Source organism: Larimichthys crocea, chromosome III (genome assembly GCF_000972845.2).
Source record: "Larimichthys crocea isolate SSNF chromosome III, L_crocea_2.0, whole genome shotgun sequence".
NCBI lineage: Eukaryota > Metazoa > Chordata > Actinopteri > Sciaenidae > Larimichthys > Larimichthys crocea.
Window position 1 is genome coordinate 5379053 of NC_040013.1, and position 16019 is coordinate 5395071.

Consider the following 16019-nt stretch of genomic DNA (forward strand, 5'->3'; position numbering starts at 1 on the left):
TGCTGATTGACAGCCAACCATTTAAAACCGTCATTCAACTCAGCTTTAAGTATATCCCCGTCAGCTTTAGTGTCACATCATGGAAAGACTCCTCTATATGGTGGTCGCTCTGGGCACAATAAAGAGATATGCAGTGAAGACAGACGGACCAAACCTGATAAGACCCTTTAATTAATGAGACAGAGTCAGGCTATGTTGATTTTTTTTTCGGTTAATCTCTTGGCATTACAGAGAGGAGAAATAACTTTCAAGAAAAATAAATTCATCTTTACAGAGCAATGCCAGACTTCTGATGTTTTTGATTAAAGCTGCAGTCTCCAGGTCCAGTTCGACTTTGTAGAGAAGGTCGTCCTGTTTTCGGACACAGCAGGCTTTAAATCTCATTCAAACTTTACTTTGCTGGAGCCTCACAGAGTCTGTCCAGGTACTTCAGAGCACTTGAGACCTGCTAGCGTGCATCCCAGAAAAACAAAACTTGCAACCATGGATACAACCAAATTAAAAGTCCTTCCAAGCAGGTGTGAGTTCCAGAGGGACTTACAGGTGTTAATAGACGAGGATTAAGCCGAGAGGCTAGTGTTACACCAAGTAAAAATCTTGGCCAGAGATAACTTATCCTCTTATTGATTGTGTGGTGACAGCGTGAATCAGACCCAGAGGTGTGTGTTTGTCCATGTGCGTGTGTCCCTCCGTGTCAGTTGCACCACGGGGGGGGGCATTTGTCTTCTTGGCCTGCTCTTCTCCTGACCTCACCCCGCTGTCCTGAGCCGGTGTGTGCCGTTCATCCTTAAATAGCCTTGAGGCTGCAGCAAACAAGCCAGAGAATTTATCGGTCCCCCCCATCGTCTGCAAACTCAGCAGTATAAAGTAATCGTTCGTATTGTTCGGCGTAGCAAAGAGGCAAGTTTGCAAGATGTAATTAAATCAAATCATTTGGCTCCTTGCAGGTCTCTGGCACGGCCTCACGGAAATATAACTGTCAAGTGGACACTTGATCTTTGCTGTGTGGACAATAGAAACTCAAACTTTGATTTTAGTCGAGAACAATCTGATAAACTTTAGAGTTATAACTTGTTGCTCTGCCAGTTATGAAGACATTTTTTCCATTTCACACTTTCCCTGGTGACCTCTGACTTTTCACTTTGTCCGTACTTTGTCAGACTGAACTCATAACCTGTTTTTTTTCTTTTTTTTTAATCTCGAGCAGTCAGTCAGCAGTAAAGATCAGGATCACAATTACACAACAGGGCACTGACGGGGGTCAGAAAGTAAGCGGTGTAATGAGGGTCTTCGCGCTCCATTTGGTGGTGAACTATTAACGCGCACAGGAGCACACACACACTTTCACACGTACCGAGAGCTGATCATTAACGTGTTGGTTTTACTGTTAGAGGGCAGCGTTTTCTTATCACTCAAGGATCCTTGACATATCGTGTCTGACTGCATGAAGCGTCAATGCGTCTGGACGCCCGTCTGGTTATCTCATCCGAGTCATATGTCACCTAAGTCTATAAGTTCATGCGTCATTTAATGCATAATGTAAAGGACTCAGAACTTACTGTGCCTTTGGTTTAAAGAAGATTTACTTTATTAATCCCCACAGGGGAAAAAAAGTCTTTTTTTCGCTACAGGCGAGGTGATATAATGTGCTGCTACATAGCCCGGAGCAATTAAAGGGTTTCATTCACTCCCCTCCGGCTATCAGTCCACACACAGTCTGAGCTCGACTTCCCCCCAGAGACTTTCTCGGTTTGCTTAATCGGCAACATTCCAATATGTTTATAAAATACAACACATCGCTTAGCAGAACATTAAAGTCCTGGACTTATTTCCATTATTGCTCCTCGTGTTTACACAGCAAACAACCTTTATCAAGACAGAGGTTGGTACTCGATGTCTGACATTAAGAAATACTGTTAAAATTGAAAGTTAAGCACAAGAAGTGAGAAATCTTTCGGGAGCAGACGAGGAGGGACAGGAAAGTTTGTTATACTAATAATAGAACATATACTTTTAATCCATTTAAATTCTGGATGCAGATCAAAATACATCTAGTCATAGTTTTTTGTTCAGTGTATGCTCGGAAATGCCCATATATTGGACGGAAATATCTTCTTAGCGGTCACTGGAGTCACACAAAAGCTTGTTGACACATTTCAAGGTGGAGTTAACTATAGTTTATTCTTTATAGTTGACAGTAAACATGCCTTTGTGACTGTTGAATAAAATCTAGAGCAGCCCAGAGTATTTATACATATGTAAATGTGATTTTGTGTACTTATTAGCATTACAGAGCTCGTGTTTACTACACAGGAGATACAGTATATGCTTCATCCTTTGACTCAGAAACAGTCTGATGCTGTCTGATAGCACATAGATTATGATATATAGTATCAGTTAGGTGATCCACTGCTGTGAGTTTTGTAAATGAAGTGTAATGTAACTCTTTCCGTCTGTTTTAGGGACCGGCCTTAACGTCAGCGATAACGAATCCATCCCCGGAAGCCACGACGGAGGGAGCGTAGCCAACTCGCAAATCGTTGAGCTGAGACGAATCCCCATCGCCGACACACACCTCTAACCTGTTCACCTCACACAGACCCCCACGTCCTCCTCTATCGTCATATCAGAAAGAAATTACAGCACAGTATTTTTATATTATGAAATGCTTTTGCACTAAAACAGTTTTTTGAATAGTTTTCATATAGATGTTTGATACTGTATGTGATTTTTTACTGTACATCTGTTTATATATATATATTTACATATATATATATATAAACATATACATAAATGTTTTACTAAATTAATTTTTTAAACGTCCTTGATGGAGTTGTTTTCTGAATGTATATTTTGATTTTTTTTTTCTGTAGAGATTTAGCAAGTGAGCTAGTCAGATGTGCCCTCGGCAGACTGCTGAGGAGGGAGATTGTGTAACATTGTTAATAAATGATTCACCGTATATTTTACATTTGGCTGTGCTGATTCTATCTCTCCTGCTCATGACTCGTCACACGGGCATTTTACTACTGGAGGGTCCCCCCTGATGGTTATGTAAGTGAGTCACCGTGCGGTCAGCGGCGACACCCAGACAGAGGATAGTTTGTGTGAGTTATCACTGCCTCACAGGACGTTCGGAAACTGGTTCTACAGCCAGAGGACTGTAATGAATGAAAATGATAACAATGTAAGCAATGCAACTAGCTTCTGTGTCATGGTTGAGTCATCTTTGAGGATCGTCTTTGGTCTGTGCCGCGAAGAATCAGGAAAGTAAAAGCAAAAAAATTCCCCTTTGACCTTGACATCAGCTTTGAACCGCGTGGAATCCGGTGTCTACTTGCCCCGTGCACCGACCTTTAACCTCTGTCCTACATCAGCTCCACATCTAAGCGCACTAACTGGTTGCGTGAGAGGCTGCTACTTTTACCGCAGGGGGAAGAAGTTTACAAGAGGGTCGAAAAAAGGTCTAGACAGGCCAACGGGAAACAGGAATCATCCATCCATCCGTCACCGCCAATGCTTGATCGTTAAAGCAGCTACTCTCCCAGGTTCATTCTGGATGGTTGAGGTCACGATAATGAGAGCGCTGCAGCAGCAGGATACGAGTGTGCTACTTGAAGATATTTTGACACTAAGGAACCGGCTAGAAAATGTTGTTTCTTTATATACCTCCCTCCCGCTGGTTAATGGCTTCATTCTCCTTCCTGCAGGCGAATGGGGGTGAGACTGAGGGAAGAATAAGAGGAAAGTTTTCTCCTTTAACAGATGAAGTAGTTTATTTTTATTTCGGAGTTGAATCGGTGCCAGAGTTCCTCACTCTGAAATCTATAAAACTTATCGATCCTCTCTCTAGTGGGAGAGGTGGCATGGCTGGAGGTGCAGAACTCTCCTTTCCCCCCTGTTTTTGTTTTTCTGTCCAACTCTTCCACCACTGAGGGCAAAGAAACGAGAAACTGTGGGGATTTGGAGGGTGGAGAAGTTGCTGAAACATCTTCATGTATCCTGAAACAAATTATATCACATCCCCAAAACACAACAGTGATGATTAGTGTGGGTGTCTTGTCTCTGTTTTCTGCAACATGATTACATCCATTTCGAGATCCATCCTCGAACCATCAGTCTTTCCTCGGGGATCTGAAGAGAGCATCGCTGTAATGAGCAAAGGAGAGCAAAGAAGTCATTACTCCATTTAACAAGATTTTAGCTTTTCTAAGGGGCCTGTTTCATTGTTTACTCCTTCTTAGAACAGCAGTTAAGACACAAGCAATTCATTTTCATGCATTATTGCAGCCTGGCATCATGGCGACTTTGCAGCTCTGACATATTTCCATTATGTATCCATTAGGGTAAACTACATTGCCTGTAGACTGTGTTATGTCATCATTGTTAATGAGACATGGAGCAACCAATGTCATTAATTCCTGAAGAGCATGAGGAAAATGGATCTGCAGCAAAAGGAACACCAAAGCTTCCAGACCTTTGGACGTCTGAATGAACCGCTGCAGAAAAACTGCTGACGATTAGGGCACCTGGTGCGTATTTTATAGCATGTATTGGTTATGTAATAAAGTACAGTGTACAGTTACAATCTTATCTAATGATGGAGGTCAAGTGTTTGACGAGGTACTGGGCTTTTAGATTAGTTTATGAACCCTGAGAAGTTGTCTTCAGAAAAAAGCCCGTCAAGAGGTGGGTTGAAAGAATGACAGCTGCTTTCAGGATTCATTGTTTGATTTGCATATGCGTTTGCATATTCATGTCTGCATGCTCCAGCTTCCTCTTGGCATTGTAGGTTAATTGGTGACTGTGAGCATGATCCTGATGTGTCAACCCTGTGATGAACTGCTGATTTGTCCGGGGTGTCCACGGCCCCGCTGATAAGGGTAAGCCATTATTGAACAGGTGGTGTTGGAAGTGAACGTCCTCCTTGACATTTCTCCAACTGTCCGCTTACCCCTTGGTTGTTGACATTTGACCTGAAGCTGTCAAATGTGATGTCCCAATGATGCCAGACACTACTCCAGTCTTCTCCCTGTCTTTAGGGTGTCCCAGCAGCGGAGATGTGGACTCACTCAGTCACTGTTTTGTCCCTTTCATTATTTCTTTGGACTCTTTGCTGGACAGGTAGCTGTGAATAGACAGGAAAAGAACCCAGCCCTTTGTTTGTGGACCGTACTTATATCAGGTGAGCTTTCAGGGTGCCCTGCTAGTCGCTGTTTGGATGACTTACAGCAGAAAATAAATCACTTTTTCAGTTTAAATATTAAATTTAAATTAAATTTCATTTGTTGTGATGCTACCTGATGGTCTCTGGATCAGATCAGATCCAGAAACCGGGCAGGAACAAGAAATCCACGACTCAAGAGCCTGAATTTGTACAGAACAGTCGGACAGATGGACAGATGCAGAATGTAACAAAGATGATGTTGCAGTCTGGTTGTCAGTATTTGAGGATAAGGGAATATTTTTTAAATAAATGAGCTAAGGGACTGCCTTGATCTCAGACGTCTTAATTTAGGTCTTAACTTGACACAACCTGTGACCTGACTTGCCCAAGCAAGAAATACTTGGAACTCGCTTGAGACTTGGACTTGAGTCACATCACTGCCCAGCAGGGATCGTAAATGTTTGTGGTACGTGATGATTCCTTGTGAAGTGAAACTCTGGGTGCTCCAACAGCTCAGCCACATCGTCGTCATCATTTTGGGAAATAAACATATCTGCTTTCTTGCCAGGAGTTAAATGAGAAGATTGATGATGTTGGAGCCACTTGATGGTTAGCTGAACTTAGCTCAGTATAATAACTGGAAACAGAAGAAATATCCAGCCTGGTTCTGTCCAAATTGACCTGTACCAGCACCTCTAATGCTCACTAATTAACACTTGATTATTTCTTATGATATAAGTTGCCTTTACAACTGTTATTTCCAAGGTCAAGAATAAACCTTTAGCTCCAGGATAGATTAAATATGATTAAATATATGATGTGCTGTTGTTGAATCGGTTCTTCCCGAGTGCAGGATGTCTCAAAAAGACATATTCAAGATTAGCGAGGCACTGATATGGAAGACTGATATAAAAGTAACAAATCCTTTCTGCAAGTGCTTCACAGAGCCTCAGATGAAATGTTCAGTGCTTTAGTAAGAGTGTTCAAACTATATGAGTCATCCCTCTCAGCTGTACGAAAGCAGTAAAGCAGTTTTAATGGCTACAGCAAACAGCTTAATGTCCCAACCCACCGGCTTTGGTCCCAGAGACTCAAGACTGGAGGCAAACATGTTTATGTTGATGCTTTTTGGTCTCTTCTCGTCTGTGTGCCCCTCGCTATCTGTCTGTACCCAGAGGGTACGACAGAGATAAGACAGCCGACAACCAGCCAACAAGCTGATTCACGCTCGTTTACATCCTGCTCGTATGGATACTCTCATGATGACTCTGCACTTCTAGCTCTCTGTGAATCATCACATCCTCCACAACGCAAGGTTGTCTGACAAAATGAAGGAAGACAACAAACCCGAGCTACAGATTCGCATCACTCATGTCCTATTTTAGGAACTGTCAGTTGATCTCTCTCTTTTTACAGCTTGCTCGGCCTTGTTGGTGAAGTTATGAATGGGTGTTTTTTTTTGAGGGGGGGTGAATGCGCTTGTCTTTTCAGAAAAGTTGGAGTCGCAGATGAAGTTACACCATCAAACAATAGGAAATGTTTGTTTATATACTTACAATGACGTTCAGCTAAAGTTTATCATGCAACGAGAATCTCCACGGATTACATCATTCTTTAAATTCAATGGCAAGGGTGTGAATTTCCGAAACACGATAATGCCACCCTTTGACCGTTTTTCGCTGTCTTTTCTCTGCAGTATAATGAATGTAAGAAAACCTTCCTTTAATTCTTTAGGCTCTGAATGCAGTTTGGTGAATATAAAATAGTCAGACCTTTTAATGGAACATGCAACACCTCATCTCCGACTACAATAGAGTGACCCAGTTCCACACATAAAGCACTGGCAGCGACGGCCTTCCTAAACTGAATCAATACAGCCAGACAGTGAGTCAGTAAGTCGCTGCAGGTGCTGAGAGATGGGTAAAAGAAGAAGGCAGCCGAGTAACCAACATGCAAAATTAACGTGCGCTACCTGTTGCCCTGGTTAACAGTTCTGTTTTTCTGTTTTCACAGCCTCGAAGCGATCTGTGTCGCATGTAATTCAGAAAAGACACACGTAAGACGGTTATCGCAGCACATCCCGCGCACTCAAAGTCTCACAGTGTAGCAGACTGTATCTAATCTCTGTAAGCATACCTCATTAGAAGTATGTTGACAGTGTAGGTGTAATTTGATCAAGCAATCAGCTCCCTGTGACGTCCGCTTGATAATCAATAACTTGCTTGCAGGTAATTTGAAGGGTATGGAAGCTTTTAGAGATTTAAGTATGGGACATTTAAGATACGATCTAATTGAGAGGCATTAGATACAGACACATGTTCTGTACCTACCTTACTTTATCAATAAAGTATGGTATGCATGACAGCCGTAACAAGATAACATGAAATACTCATGCATGCAACAGACTTCCCTTCATATCCCACGGAGACAGCTGAGCAAGCACTACTGTCTGCATTCACGACCTCAGAATTCAGTCAAGCTCAAGTGTGTATGATTTGCACTGCTAGTGAGCATTTGTGAATCTGTGTATTACGCACATGTCGCTTGTACTCCAACTACATTCCTCATGCTCCTGTCAGCCTTTCCTGAAACGCAACACAGAGCAAAAAAAAAAAAAAAAGATAGGACACCGCGTCAGCAGAAACTGCATTCACGAGAGCGCTGTGCAAAATTGCATACTGGGTGGAGAGAGGTTAAGTAAACATGTTTAAATGAAGGCGCCGAGGAGAGTTTTGTACATGTGTTTGCATATGTTTGAGCTATCTCGCCATCACTCATTGCATCGGTGTGAGGAAGCAGACAATAAGTACAGTGAGAACATCATGCAAATATGTACTTACATCATTTCAAATGCATGTGTGTGTGTGTGTGTCAGTGTGCTGTATGTGCACATTATATTGCCCCTCATTAAGATGGCAAACGATGACCTTTCTATAACGAGATCTGAGCACGCTTCTCTGTCTACACCTCGAAAAGAACACAAGTTAGCGTCAACCATCAGTTACATCGCACTCATCGCCGTCTCACCGAGTCTGACATCACCAACAGCTCCTGGAGGGTATCCGGTGGCCTCGGCAGTGCCAGTGGTGTCACACTGCGGGAAAACTTTGAGTATGTGTTTATTCTTGGGTGATTAAACAAAGACTTAGACCTTCTGCAACCAAACATGGACATACGTTAGAGTCATTAGCCTACCACTTTATTATAAGACATGTTCATGTTCATATCATGACCAATGATCAAAGATATTTTTTAGCTTACCGACACAGGAACTGCCCCAGATATTTGGTCAAAATTTAGTTTATATTGGACTCTGACCTTTTCACGACTGATTTAATATGTAAAAAAAAAAAAAAAATGGGCAGAATGTATAATTTGCATGTGCCGTGGTCACAAACAAACCAAACCAACCAACCAACCAACGAAAGAGTTAAAAGCAAAGAATGGCTGGCAAAATAGCCACAGATAGCCTAAATGTATCTCATTTGTTTTTCTCTCTGCTGATATCTATAATTGAGAAAATATTCATTTTGATTAACTCATATCTTGCCAATATATATATACACAACTCTCACTAACCAGCTCACCTAGAAGAGTAGAAGAAACTGCCATGAGAGCTTTCACTCCACTTCTGGTGGTGTTCATTCATCTACTCTTTAAATCACATATTTAAATGTATAAAACTATAGTTTGCATGGTTTATTTTGTTGAACAAACTATGTAGAATTGACAAGAAAACACTGAAATATATATAAAGGATATATAAGATTTATTTGTTTACGTACTATGATGTATGGCTGTCATATTGGGGTAAAAAAGACATAAAATGAAGGCAGTCTACCGCTCTCTGCCACTGTAGAACAGTATTAATGAAGTCATCAGTAAATTCTGTAGAAAGTGCTGTTTGAAAATGTCTTCTTTACATTGAAACTTTAAGGCCAGTCTCTGTGTGTGAGAGTGACAGAGCATCACGAAGTGGCTTTCAGAAAAAGATGAGTTCAGGAAGTTCTTTATAAAACACAAATTTCTTGAGATTCAAACTATTATGAAGTAATACTGACAACATTATCTGATTCTCCACTTCATGTTTGCAGAAACACATTAACATAAATGAACATAAATGAACTTAAGTGGCTATAACTTCATTACAAAACATGAGATACAATTTTCTGTGCGGTCCGAGGTTCTCTCAGATTTTATTTGAAGCTGCTGACACTCAGGTCCGATGATGTGACCTTTTGACTCTTTCCGACCACTGACTCCAAAAGGTCAGGCAGATTAAAAGAGAGAGCCTGTGGAGGTGTAGCCAGGAGCACCGGAGCAAACAGGATGTCTTGAGCCATAGAAATAGACATCATAGATCGATACGGCATGCTCATTGAAATGAGCAAGTTTATAGACTGAAGTTGACAGCGGGGGTGTAGCAGAGCAACCCTGAATGATGAATTCAACTGTGGAGAGCAAAAAGAAAAAACGCACACACAAAGGCAGACTTTCTCTTTGGTCAGCTTCAAGCTGCTTCTCTGATGTCCTTCGTTTTTTTTTTTCTCTCTCTCTCTCTCTGCCACATTACAGTAGCCGCAGTGTGTTGTAGCTGCAAGCCGTGCGGCTGCTCTATGAAATGTGATTCTGCAAAGTGAAAGGAAACACTGTCCGCGGCGGCCTTGCCAACATGGCTGAACAAGGGGCGTAAAAGCTGGGGTTGTGTGTAGCCAAAGGGGGAGCAGACGTATCGTCTGCAAATGACACTTGTTCTCGCTATGCTGTCTGCTTGGCAAGAAACTGAGTGTTCTGTTTATGGCATGTTGTTGTTGGCTGGTTTTTATCCGTGTGGGCTTTTAATAAATGTCCATTTACTTGTTTTGTTTTTCTCGATGGGCACCTGAAATGTATCAGGGCATCACTGTATTGTAGTATCGGTACTATATGTATGCGTTCTTGTGCTTGAAAGTTGACACTGGACGCTGTAGCCTGCTGGTTGCCATATATTACTTTCATCCCCAGCAGCCTGAAATAGTCATCACGTTTGGACAGATGAGTTGTTTTGCTGGAAACAGATGAGATATCTAGATATCTGGCGACCTTCTTTATCCCAAGTGTGCCTTTGTATGAATTTACAGGATCAAAGCTAGTGTGTATTTTAAGTTTGCCCATTGTAAGCAGTGATAGGTCAAGACTAGAGTCTGCAAACTGTGCTGTCACCACCACCACCATCACACCTATCTGTGTGTGTGTATGTGTGTGCATGCAGTGAAACAGATTACGAGGAGAACCTTGATAAAGTATTTCAGAGTTGCCAGCTATCTGTGTGCAACGAGTAGAGTCGGTTACAAACTCCCTCTCCCTCTCTCTCACACTCTGTCTCTCTCTGGCCTGCATTGCTCACTCCAGCAGGCTGAGACCAGTTTTTTTGCTTATCACCCACCAGTCGCATTTGCTGTGACAACTTAATATATATATGAGGGACAGATAGCTGCCCTCCCGTCACCCTCTCATGGCTATTTATTGTGGCCTCCACATTCATCCGCATGTCTGCCAACACCATCATCATCAATATCATCTTTATAATCGTCAGCATCAGCTACAGCTCCGCTCTCATCCCTATATACAGGGGGAAGCAGAATCTTTCATACGTTCATTAGACCTTTTTCCAGCTACCTTAGTCACTATGATTCATTTTCTAATCTCAGTTTAGGTCAGTCATGTTTACGTCAGTTCAAAGTAAATCAGGACGGATCGCCTCGCCGCTGCGATGAGTTTGCCAGGAGAGAAAGAGCGCTTTCTGACCTCGGTGGTGAGGATACACGCTATAAATACCACAATCTGAGCACAATGAGTGGAAATGTGGGCTATCTTGCTGACAGACAATTAGCACGTACAGGCACAACAGATAACAAACGACAGGAAAAAGGACAACAGCTAAGCAGAAGAGGATGGGAACTGGGAAGAGAGCCGCTGGAGTGAAACCCTCAGTGGAGAAACGTGTGACCTTTGCAGGCTTTTACGGGAAGTGACACATCAGAGAGAGAAAGTCATCGTGTCACAGTGGTTCCTCTGTGTGTGTGGTCAGCCGGACACAGCTAGTTTGATCCAGCAAGTTCTTCTGCATCAACAGCAGCAGCAGCAAACATGGCATGAGACGGAGTAACCGGCTCGATCAGGCTCTGACTGCACACGAGAACAATATCACTTATTGTTGTGTGTGTCCGTAATGAAATGTCAAATGCAAGGCAGTCCAGGGCAGGACCTGAGGGTTGGTGGTGGTGGAGAAGCTGACTGACCAACCTGGAACAATGGAGTCACTGTGATGACAGATAAAAGACCTCAGATAAGCACAGAAGGACACGTATACTTTTCATTAAGATAATTACAGTATTTAATAAGAAGTTTTATATCTGTTATGTCGTTTCCCGTCATTCACATGACTTCCCCTCAGCCACATACTCCCGAGGCCAAGATCTGAATCAAAGACGTGAACTCAGACAGCGTGTTTAAAACAAGGTCAAATAACACGAGCAGTCGCCCTAACGTAACCTTAAATCGCAAGCCCTCTCTCTCAGCTCAGTGTTAAACTGTTGATAGTACCCTGAACATCTTTACCGGGAAGCATTTATTCTCAGTTAATGCGATCTTTTTATACGCGGCGTGCTTCGCAGGTCATATAGTTTGCAGGCAAACACCTGTTGTTACACATTGGCAGGCGTGGAGAACAACAGAAGAAAACCACATGCAGAGTGTGGCCTTACCTTACTTACTAAGCATTACAGTTGGCTGGTGTGTGGGTGTTGGGTATTTTACAGGTCCAGCGTGGAACATTTAGGAGGATCCACTGGCAGAAATGGAATACAATATTCATAAGCATGTTTTCAGTAGTGGATAATCATCTTAAAATGAGAATCGCTGTTTGAGAGGAAGTGGGTCCTCTTTTATTGAGTCTGCTATCTACAGTAGCCCAGAAGCATAGACAGTATGAATATGGATGTTGTGGTAAGTGTGGTTGCTCCAGGCATCTTAGCAGACCTAAATCTGCCACCTCCTGACTAATCTAAAAATCAGCAAAGGCGTGGCCCCGTCTGTGGAGCTGAGGCGGGGCTGAATGCCGCCTAGATGCCACCAATAACAACACCCATCTGTTATTTGATCGCAACTGTTAATCTCCTGCATAACTTAAGCAGGTCGGTTATCTAAAAATTTAGACTCATGAATGGGGAAATTAGCTATAGAGACCCAAACTGGTTTTTGTACCAGGCTATAAACATGTTTATTGGACTTTTTAACATGGGGACTTATGGAGACTGACTCGTCTTGTAGCCAGCTTTAAAGTGGTGATTCAAGGAACTGCAGTTTATAGCACATCACAGTCACATATGTTGCCGCTTGCCCAGAAGTGACGAACCAAACACTGGCTCTAGATATTTTTCACGGCCACCATAGTTTCTCCAACACTGGGAATGGTGAGGCGCATGGTATTCAGTTGGTTGCAGACAGTGATGCGCGGGTTGATCCAAATTGAGCGAGTGCCCGCGGTCACGAGTCACCAAACAATATTTTTAATGATATTCGGGTCGCGGTCGGTCGGGTCGTTTGAAATAAAGATGCCGAGTAAAGTTTTGTAATTTATGTAGTAGACAAAATTTTATGTGAAATACACAGAATTTATTGGCTGAATAACTGGCGCGAAGATGCCACAAGCTCTGCAGGAGGTGGAGAAAGTATAGACTACTTTTTAAAATGCGGGTCAGAAAGCGGGTTGGGTACAATATTTCACAATTATTTGCTGCGGTCCGAGTTCGGGCATGTTAGTTTAAGACGTCGGTCGGTGCAGGTCGATCAAACATGGACCCGCGCATCACTGGTTGCAGTCTGCAGCCTCACTGCTAGATGCCAGTCATCCGACCAAAGTAATAAACCTGAAAAGACAAAGAGAAATGCAGTTCCTGTCTACTTAGTTAACAATCTGCACAATGTTACTCAGGGCGATAACAGAGCTGGAAATAACAAGACACAAGATGATGAATGCTACAATGTTCCTTCAAGATAAACATCGAGTTTAAAGGAATGAAAACTATTCCAGCACTGTATCAATGCAAACAGCCTTGACAAGCATCACCTCATACATCTTTTCTGAAAACGCATTAAACCTTCAGATCTAATTTTCTAGTGAATTATCGACTCGTCGTCGTACAGTAACAGGTGTTTTTAAAAGACATAACATTAAATATGAAAACGTTCACCTCGTAAACCATCCACATTACACACCGCCGGACTCCCCAATATGCTGCGAAAAGAAGCCGAGCACATGTCGAGCAGAGGGTGAACCAGTCAGAAGTCGATTGCGCTCACGTGTGTCACACATTCCTCTCTGTCTGCTCAGCTCACAGTGACGAAGACCGACGCACTCACTGCTGCAGCTCCGCTTATTTGGAGGGAAAAGAGTCCGGCTGCCAAAAACTGACTCACTTAGATGAAATGAGAGAAGCCTTTAGTCTCTCTCTCTCTCTTTCTTTTTCTGGCAGCCGTTCCAAATGATTAAAATGAGTCACAGAACTGGAGCAAACTGGACCTGGACTGCCCTTGTCCTAAAGTGACTCCTGTGTGGACGCCTCTTGCACAACATAAGTGAATAAAATATGCAATTTTAAATACAACGGAAGTGGGGTATTGAAGAATTAAGGGCTCACTTTCCACGTGGAGGGAAAAACTGTGTGTGCATTCATATGCAACATGGGAGGAACTAGGTGGTGTGGCCCACCCCATTTTTCTTATTGGCTGTTCCCCTGTCAGCTGAAACATTTAGCTACAGCCCAGGACAGGACCCTCATGACTCAGTGGTGAATCATCAGTCAGAAAGGAGAAGGGGAACAGAAAATGAAAACCGGAAAGTACAACAGAGTTTACAACGAAGAGAAAGGGTGAAAGAGGACGTTTATGAAAATTATATTTGGTGCGAATGAGAAGAAACCGAAAGAGAAAGACACACCTAATGGGAAGCATCACCTAAACATCTGGTGATGTTAGTATGAACCTAACCATGAGCTGAGGTTTGAGAAGTTTCAGAAAGTTTTAGAAAGTAGTTAAGCCTCTCCCTAACCAAACACACTGCGTCTTCACTGCCAAAAGCTCACAGGCCTGACCGAAGGATCAGCCTCGCTCCAAATCCTCTCACGTCATCTCAAATGATAATTAGGAAAAGAGCGAAGCACGTTTTATAGAAATTTTGATCTGCCTGACACTGATATACAGGAGGCTATGGGAAAAAAAGGTCACACAGGCTCTATTTACAGAATATAATACTCATAACTATGTTTTCATTAGTGTATAATCACCTTAAAATAAATAATAATTGTGTTTTTATTACTTTAGAATGAGACTTTTATATCGACAGGCGCCTCTTCCATTTCCATATTTCTACATTAGCCAGGAACAGACAAACCTGTGAGGACCTGTGGAGTCTGAGATGTAGAAGTCTAATTCTAAGCTCACAGAAACATAATGTTTCTTATTTTCAGGTGATTATACACTAATTAAAACACAGTTATGCATATTAGTCTCCTAAACCTTACACACTGGACCTTTAATACATCTCTAAAGCGACAAAGGGGAAGCATATGTAAGGGCAACAAAATTTTGAATAATTCTGACTTGTCGCAGGTCATTTATCTGTTGTGTAACACTGCTGTGTTATGCTCTCTGTTGTCCCATAGCCAACTCTAATCCCATCAACTCCTTTCAGCGGCTCCCACTTTGGTATGATTAATATCTTTTGTGGCTTTCATCAAATTGTCATTTGGACACAACCACGAGTGTTGCTGGGGGGACAATTTAGACACACAGCTCTGCTTCATAATGATGCATTTATGTGTGCGTGTGTGTGTGTGAGACTGTCTATGTGTCCTTGCTTCTTGTTGAACCACCTGGTCATTCCTGTCCATTCTACTGAATTCGGTTTTACAGACACCAGCTGGGGTGACCGACCGATGTTGTTTACTTGTCAGTCTTACCCAAGGAGCAAATACAGGCTTGGGTGGGGGGGGGATGCCCACTGGCCCAGTCCAGACCAGACCAGACCTGACTGGACAGACGGACAGATGGAAACTCCTGGAACATGAGCTGAAGGATATCTGGCAACACGTTCAAGAGAAGCAATTTAAGTAGCGTTAAAAGTGGGCGGTGCTACACCTGAGATCATCAAATGTTGGAGTGTTTTTTGATATTGTGCTCCATTAATAGCTGAAGTCAGTTGTACTTAACCAAACATGGCGTCCTGATTCCTGCTTCTTGAGTTTTTACTTTACCTACTGTACATTGAAACAGCAAAGGGGAACAACTGATCTGTTTATCAAACTGTAGAACAAGAACCGACACCTCTTCCCAATCACGCTGCTGCTGCAGGGTCATTTAATGTCAGCTCATATATAGACTAATCAACAGCAAGTGTCCCAGACCTATTTTGAGCAAGGCCAAAGAGACGTTTTTATGAGTTCTCCTCCACTGTAAAGAGGGTTTATGTCTTGACATTGCAACAACAGCAAATCTAAAGGCACCACATGAGTATGAACCTAAAATAGCAAGAGGGAACATAAGCTCATTAACATACACCGTAGCCTACATCCATGGAAACGTTTACTCAGCAGCTTTGATGCAGACAAATATAAAAGTTTGGACATGGAAAATGGCAAACTGACAAAGCTGATATCTGCAAGCACCACGTTTAACCCACTGACAGAACCTCATTTAGATTTGTAAATGTGAACTTTCCCATCTCGCACTGTATTGGACAACTCAACCCACTTCCCCTGTGTGTATAAGGCAAGCATGCTATTTTGAGAGTCAGTGGGTTATCACCTGGAGG

The 16019-nt window shown here is 42.5% G+C and overlaps 1 protein-coding gene and 1 long non-coding RNA gene across 2 annotated transcripts in view; one reads left to right on the forward strand and one right to left on the reverse strand.

Moving 5' to 3' along the window:
- The window catches only part of adgrv1 (adhesion G protein-coupled receptor V1), a 103093-nt gene extending 98831 nt beyond the window's left edge, over positions 1–4262 (forward strand). The window contains exon 95 of the mRNA XM_027278170.1: positions 2463–4262. Coding sequence (XP_027133971.1) covers positions 2463–2581 — 119 coding nt within the window. The 3' untranslated portion in view covers positions 2582–4262. The remainder of the gene's footprint in view (positions 1–2462) is intronic.
- A 4892-nt stretch (positions 4263–9154) lies between these two features.
- On the reverse strand, positions 9155–13810 carry LOC109142375 (uncharacterized). The gene is made up of 3 exons (XR_002042968.2): positions 13402–13810; positions 11914–11996; positions 9155–11469 (listed from the first exon to the last, which is right to left on the reverse strand). It is a non-coding gene; the product is annotated as an uncharacterized LOC109142375 (long non-coding RNA).
- Positions 13811–16019: the final 2209 nt, after the last annotated feature.